Below are 7,619 nucleotides of genomic sequence, written 5' to 3' on the forward strand. Positions count from 1 at the left end.
TCCAGTGTGTAACCTAGCTGACCACTCCTGGCAGTCCTGGGTCCAAAGCCACACCAGCCCTCAGCATCCCCTTTCTGCCTGCATGATGCTCTTATGTCCCAGCTGAGTGTCTGAACTGACCTCTCACCCTCAGCCCCAGCCGGGAAACCCTCTTCTGAACTTCTCCCAGGCTGACAGAGAGCCAGGGGCTTGCCCTCTGTCATCACTGCTCCCGCCCATCACCTGGCGCATGGCAGGGTCAGATGACTGCCTCTGAACGTATTCTGTACTTATGCACTGAGCGCGCTGACGGGGAGCAGTGAGTGGGATCCCGACGCAGCACAGCCTCCAACCTGCTGTGTGACCACGGGGGAGTCCTTATCCCTCTCTCGGCCAGTTTTCCCTTCTGGAAAATGAGGCAGTTGTGCTTGCTCGTTTCCAGGAGCTCAGAGAGCTCTGCCAGCAACCCCCCTGCTCCCCAAACGTGTGGAATTTTGAGAAAAGCAGGAAAGGCCTTCCCAATTGCTGATAGAAAGGCAGGCAAGAAGACAGCAAATTACAACCTGGATTTTTTTTTATTAGACTAGGAAATATAATTTATTTCATAAAAATTAATTTTGTTACAATAGGAATGCTAAACGTCATTTACAGGTTGTAGTTTACAGAATAGACAGAGGTGGGATTGGGGCCACCCCTGCAGCCCTGCATCCGGGGATATACAAGCATGTCTGCAGCCCGGCCGGGGGGTCCAGCCCTTTGCCCCCAGGAGAGCTGCTCCCTGCACCCAGGCTCCTGGTCACCTCCCTCAGAAGGCCTGCTGAGGGACCTAGCTCAGCGGCCTGGTTGCTAGGGGAAGGGGACCAGAGCGCCCTGGGTCGTCCAGGAGATGGGGAGGGCCCCCCACGCCCTTGAGAGGGCAGAGAAGGCAGAGGGAGAGGCACGTAGAAGATACACCGACTGACCCTGTGGACTCAGAGGGCAAACACAGGCACGCCAGCTCCAGACGTCCCAGCTGGGGATGCAAGGAGGGCACTCGCTCGCTCACAGGTGGGGACACGTTCCTGGAGGGGCACCCTGATGTGCCCGAGGATAAAAGCACACACACGCACACGTGCAAGCACACCCCAGAGATGAGAGAGACAGGAACAGCTGTGCGGGCGCCCTGACCTGCGGCTCTCAGAGTACTGGCCCCTGGGGCTGCTTCTCAGGCCTGATCAAGAGGAGAGACCTCCGTGCCACCCGAGGCAGCAGTGTGGGCCGGAGCTGCAGCAGCCTCGGCAGCTGAGGGAGCCAGCAGACCCTTTCCAGGCCTGTCTGATGAAGCTGGACGGTTTAAGCTCTCCCAGGAGGTTCCAGTGGATCATGTCTGCGCTCCAGGCCCTGGTACACAATTTCTAGGAATCAGATTAGAAATGGTACCGGGTGGCTGGCCTGGCCCCACCCACCAAGAGCTCCCGGTCAGCTCCTACCCACTAGGATTCCCATCAGAAGCCAAGAATGACAGTGTCAGAACCCAAAGGGCCTCAGACAGCAGTTGCTGGGCCTTCAAGGTATAAAAAGGAAATGAGGCCCAGAGAAGGTAGTCATATGCCCGAGGTCACACAGCAGTTTAATGGCAAAGCTGGAGCTTGAGTGCTGGTCTTTGGACTCCAGGCTGCCTGTGGGCATTTGAGAGTCTGCACTGGGAATGGCACCAGTAAAGCCCCTTGCAGCCCTGGTTAGGCTGCCCTCAAGGCCAGGCCATCACACAGGCCCACACGGCTTGGGCTAGCAATGACCAGAGAGGCTAAGCCCACAGCGGACGGGCAGCTTAGGCAGGGAAGGCTCGCTGCCTTTGAGGCAACATCCACACAGGCACTGGGGTAAAGAGCTGTGGTCTCGGCCTTGGGGGTCCAGCTCCAGATGCAGCTGGCCCCTTGAGCAGCCCTGATAGAAGGAATTTCCTCTCAAATGGAGTAGACCCTTGTCTGCCCACAGCCAACCCACTCCCGAGGAGGCTGCTGGGTGGTGAAGACCCCCATAAGCCCACAAGTCCATGGCAGGGAAGCCAGGCTGGGGATGCTGGCTGGGACCGCAGCCCCAAACCTGCTGTACTCCCAGGAGATCAGACTTTCAAGGGCCAGGATACACCTGGGCTAGTCCCAGCGGCTGCACATGGACCTACTGAGGCAAGCCCTGGGGTCAGTGCCCAGAGCTGTCGGGGGGGCTGGTACCTGCTTCGCCCTGGGTGCCAAGGAGGAGAGGCCTTTGATGAGGCCTCTGTACCAGCTGCAAGATGTGGGTCCCAGCCATCGCCAGCCAGCCGAAAAGAGACCCCGATGGCCCCTTTGGAACATGCTGGAAGAGGCTGGTGAGGGGGTGGCAGCCCCCACTGCTCTGGCAACCCTGCCTGTTCAAAGCTTACTTCAAGATCTCCCGGACTGCAGAGGAGGACGGAAGGGAGGTGCCTGTGGAGATCGGAGCGAGGAAAGTCACCCTCCACCCTGCCTTCTCCACTGGCAGGCGTGGAGAGCAGGACGGCCACCCACCTCCTAGCCTCCCCCGCCACAGGGCTGCCTGCTAACAGAATCCTCAGAGCCATACCGAGGCCCAGAAGTGCAGACTTCTGCAGCTGGGGAGGCCCTCTTATCCATCCCTTCTGTTTCACAGAAGGAGAAACTGAGGCCGGGGAATGGCGGATCCTGGGTTCCTGGGCATTAAGAGAATGCCATCCTACTCCAGTCCTCCTGGTCTAGAGGCTGCTGGGTGGGGGGTGTCCTGGCTGGCCCCACCCTGGGGGTGAAGGAGAGAGGTGGCCATGGGGGACTCTCATCCCCCACTTCTTTCTCTGCCAGGGCCCCACTTTCGGGCCACGGCCCCTCTCCAGGAGCCACCAGACCACAGCACTGAAAACCTTCTCCCTGGCTCACCACTGGCCTGGCCCGCCACAGTCTCCATCCTGGGGCCATCTGGATTCCCAGGAGCCCAGAGGCGCCTGTGGGGCGTCTGCCTGGGGCTGTGAGAAGGAGGGAGGACCCCGCCCCACTCCAGACCTCAGGGCTCCTTGGCTTTAAGGATTCAGTATCTGCTTAAGATTTCAGAGGGAAACACGGTACCACGGCAGAACCCCATCCAAGCCTGTACAACTGGGGAAACTGAGGCCTTGTAAGAATGTAGTCTAAGAGGGAATCACTAGCAGCAAATTGCTCCCTGTGCAAGCTCTCTCTCCCCGATTCTCTCACACTCACACACATTCACACTCACACTCGCCTGGCCAGAACCATGAGCACGCCCACACTCAGCCACACTCAAGAAAAGAGTTTCCTATTTTTTGTGTTGTTTTTCATTTTCTTTTTTTTTTCTTAAAAAGGACTTATCCAAATATCTGGATAATAAATCATTTGCGTTTCCTAAGAAACTGGGTTTTTCTTTTCCCTTGTGGTTTTGGTGTTTTTCTTCTTCTTTGAGCCTTACTAGCAGTTGAAGCTTTCTTTCTTTCTTTCCTTTTCCTTTTTGCTTTTGGACAGGAGAAAGCAGTTTGTCTGAATTGTACTTGACTCTTCAAGGAGGAAAATGGTGTGAAAGGAGAAGGGGGCTTAGGGAGGAGGGAGAATCAAGAACTGAGGAAGAAAATGAAGAGCGCAACTAAAATGTAACCCAGAGATCCGGGGCCGGGGGTGGAGGGAGGGCCCCCTCCTTGTTCCCCTAGCTGCCTCCAGAGGCCTCAGCCCCACCCCGGGTCCCGCATGGAGGTCTGAGGTCAGGAGCGACAGCAGGGGATGCAGAGGGAGCCCGGGTCCTCCTGGCACAGTACGTGGATTTCCTAAGGCTGGTCGTGGTCTGGGGGAGTGACAAGGGGAGGAGTAGAGGTGACTCCGGCTGTGAGCTGGGGGGCAGTGGAGGCCTCACTGCCCCCCGAGGGGCTGCCCACCTCCTGCCAGTCCCTACCAGCCCGCAGTTCTGGGGCAGCTCAGCAGTCCCCGTCGGTGGCCATGGCCACCAGCATCTCACTCTTGCCCATCTCCTCCAAGGCACTCGCCAGGCTGTTGAGGTCCCCGTCGTCCTGCTGCAGAGCTTCCCAGAGGTCCAGGATCACACCCGTGGGGCTCGCTTTGGTGGCAAAGTAGTTCAGGTACCTGGCAAAGGGAAGGAGAGGGACACTGGGTTCCCCAAACCCTCAGCACCTCCCAGGGGCCGGGGGGTGGAGAGCGCTCCGGGAAGGGGAGCCTGTAGGCTCTGGGACCCCACAGTCCTGGATCTGAACCCCAGCCCCTCTGCTTTCTCCTGGGAAAGTCACCACTCCTCTCTGAGCCTCAGTCTCCTCATCTCTAAAATGGAAACTGTCTTGCTCATCATCATTAATCGTCACTGCTGTCATCACTGAAAGACAATGGCCCCGGAAGAGACTGTCCGAAACTGGCACTCCAGCCTCTCTTCCTCCCACCTTCGTTCCCTGCCTGGTCTCACCCTGTGCACTCCCTTGACAGCAGGAACAAAGCCTTAGACATCTTTCTAAGTCCCAGCCATTTCAAGTAAGATGTCTTCTACAGGGTATCCGCTCAATGCAGCTAATGACTTCTCAATTAGTACCACATAATAATGACTGTTATTGCCATTATGTTTATCCAGCATTTTAAGTTCTCCAGAAGAGTTCTGACATAAGATGTATTCTGTCACTCGGCAAGTGCTTCCAGCAACCTGCTCTGTCCTGGGCCAGGAGGTGCTGACGGTGATCACACCTTGCTGGGGTCCTGGCTTTATCTGCTTCTCACAAGCACGAGGCTCCTGAAGGGATGGGCTTCTCGACAGCACACCCAACCTGAGCTCCTGATCCACCTCAGACGGCGGGGTCTGATCTTGGGCGGCGGGCTGCCTGCCCCGCCTGCCCCATGGGCACAAAGGGAGGTGGGAGTGGGCTGTGGCTTGGGCGGTGCAGGCCTGTCCTGACACTCACCGGTCCATGGAGAGCTTCTGTGCCAAGAGCCGCCAGTCATTGCCCCGTGAGTTGGGGGCGTCCAGGCTGTTGCATATCTTCTGGCGGATGGACAGCGGGATCTTGAAGGCATAGGGTCCCAGCTGGGTGGTGACCGTGCTGCCAGGGGCAGAGCAGAGGGCGTCCAGGGAGCCAGCAGGTGTCTGGAAGGGCAGAGGGCAAGGGTGAGAGGGGCAGAGGGCTCTCTGGGCACTGGGCTGGGTCTCTGCCCCTCCAGCCTTCCTGCCTGGGACTGCGAGCTCCTGGAGGCTCCGGTCCCTCCCCACCCTCTGGGCAGGCTCCAGCTGCTCAGTCAAAAGGTCAGAAGGTCAGCTCCCAGGGCCAGGGCTGCCTGCCTAACCCCCAGCCCTCAATGTCCTGCCCCAGACTAAGGCTGATGCAGTCTCATGATTAGGAAACCAAGAGGAGCCTCAGCCACACTCTAACCCCGTGGAGCCACTGTTACATATGTGGAAACGAAGTCTAGAAAGGGGCAGTGACTTGCCCACGGTCATATGCCAAGTTAATGGCAGAGCTGGGTGGAGACACATACATTGCGCTGCAGTGAGGGTCTAGCACTGTCCCCCTGGGTGGCCCGGGTCTTGTAAACCTCGATCTAGATTCTAGTGGTGGCGAGCCGCAGGCCTGGGCCGAGCCTTGACCCGGTACAAGGTCGATGATCCTCAGCCCCCCTAAAACCTGCTTTCATCTCCCAGGTGGGGATCGTGTCTGTCTCCCTGGTGTCTGTGAAGATTTAACGAGATAATCTGTGTCGCATGGTACAGGCCAAGCCCTGGATTGGCACTCTGCAAGTGTCAGCTGTTAGCAAAAAGTGACAGGTCCCAGCTCAGACTTGGGGCATGTCGTTATAGGAGACAGAGTTTCCACCCAGACGAGGGGGAGCCTGGGCTCTGCCTGCTGCTCCCTGGCCAGCAGTTGCCTGTGCCGGGCCTTACCTCCGCCAGCGTGGTGTGCAGCTGGAGTATCCGGCCCTCCCCTTCCACCTGCCGCACGCAGAGCTTGCAGGTGAACTCCGTGGAGGCCAGGCTGTGCCTCTCCAGGGTGAAGGTGCAGTGCAGGGCCTTCTGGCTGCCACTCCAAATGTGACAGAAGGGGATCTCCTGGGGGAGGAGGGGGTCAGGGTCAAGGAGGTGAGGCCAGCCTGCTCTGCCCTTGGGGACTGGAGGCAGAGGCAGGAAATGGGGCCAGTTCAGGCCTCTCCATCCAGATGGACAGAGGAAGAAGAGCTGGTCAACGGCCCTTCAGCTGAGAAACGGGGAAGAGAAGGCACAAGTGAGGGTGTGTTTGTGTATGTGTGTCTGGCACTGGGAAGCCTGTGGACTCAATGGTGTCACACAGGTGGGCGGGGCAGAGGGATGTGACCATCAGAGAGCAGTGTGGACAGTCTGCCAGGCATGAACACTTGTTGAAGATGACGTGTACAGATATTTGTGTGTCGGAGTGTGTGACGGGGTGGGGGTGTGAGTGTGGCTGTCACTGGCACTGAACGTGGGGATGTGCCTAAGGATGATGGTGCATGGAGTGGGGGTGGGAGGGAGACAGAGAGAGACACCATGGGGAGTGGGGGCACAAGGCTGCAGGACTGAGGGAGGAGGCAGGGCCTTGGCCTCGAGGGGGAATTGGTCTTCCCTGGGCAGCCCCTCAAGTGTGCCCCGCCCCAGCCTCATCCCACCCCGTTCTGTGGCCCAGCCCTCACCTGGTACTTGGCCAGCAGCTTGCTCCTCCAGTGGGCATGGGGGATGTCGTGGAGGGACAGGCGCAGGTTATGGTAACTGTCCTTAAACAGCAGGGGTTTCGGCTCCTCCACTAGGTAGCCGCCCAGGGTCCGCTCCAGCTCCAGCACCTCCTGTGGGCCGGGGGCAATGGGAAGGGGGAGCCCATCATACTTGGCCAGTGGCCCCTTTCCTGCTGCAAGCTTGGGAGTTGGGGACACATGAAGGCAGAGGGAACCAGGCTGTAACCTTGAGCGCAGGGTTCCACCTGAGCACAGGGTTGGGGATTTGGTAAGTGCTCATAGAAGACTTATTATGTATGGATAAAGGGATGGGTGGATGGATGGATGGATTAAGATGACTGGATAGACAGATGGGGAAATGGATGAACAGACAGATGGAGAGATAAATAGAGATAAACAGATGGATGTGCAGAAGAATATACAAATGGATGGGTATATAAATAGAAGGAAAAATGAGAGAAAGATAAACAGATGAATGGGTGATGGCTGCATGGACAGATGGACTGTTGAATGAATGAGTATATATATAGATAAGCAGAAAGTTGGTTGGATGGATGGATGGACGGACTGAATCAACAAAGAATGCCATCAAGCCAAAAAGTGACAACTTCCCTCTTGATCTCCACTCCGTTCTCCGACCAAAGTTGTGCATTAGCCATGTCCCAGTACCAAGAGAGCCAGGCTGCAAGAGCATTTCCCAGGAGCCCCCAACCCATTATGGGCCTCCTGGAATTCAGGCCAGCCTGGTCCCTGCAGGAGACGCTCTGCCTCGAGGCCTTTTCACCTATGCTGCATCACTCTGCAACTTGGAGTCTGAGACAAGTCACCTGAGACTGGGAGACAAAGGAGCTAGAGGAGACCACAGACCACAGATGGGAGGAGGCACGGAGCCACAGGCAAGGACCATGAGGCTCGCAGAAGGGTAGACGGAAG

The 7,619-nt window shown here is 57.5% G+C and overlaps 1 protein-coding gene across 2 annotated transcripts in view; it reads right to left on the reverse strand.

Moving 5' to 3' along the window:
• Positions 1-534: 534 nt before the first annotated feature.
• Positions 535-7,619, reverse strand: part of UNC5B (unc-5 netrin receptor B) — an 84,244-nt gene continuing 77,159 nt past the window's right edge. For both annotated transcript variants that reach the window (XM_046653061.1, XM_046653060.1), the window contains 4 exons: positions 6,648-6,797; positions 5,887-6,051; positions 4,913-5,094; positions 535-4,094 (listed from right to left, as the gene is read on the reverse strand). In XM_046653061.1, the coding sequence (XP_046509017.1) occupies positions 3,929-4,094; positions 4,913-5,094; positions 5,887-6,051; positions 6,648-6,797 (663 nt within the window). In that variant the 3' untranslated portion in view covers positions 535-3,928. The remainder of the gene's footprint in view (positions 4,095-4,912; positions 5,095-5,886; positions 6,052-6,647; positions 6,798-7,619) is intronic.

This window comes from Equus quagga, chromosome 2 (assembly GCF_021613505.1).
Source record: "Equus quagga isolate Etosha38 chromosome 2, UCLA_HA_Equagga_1.0, whole genome shotgun sequence".
In the NCBI taxonomy this organism is placed as follows: Eukaryota; Metazoa; Chordata; class Mammalia; order Perissodactyla; family Equidae; genus Equus; species Equus quagga.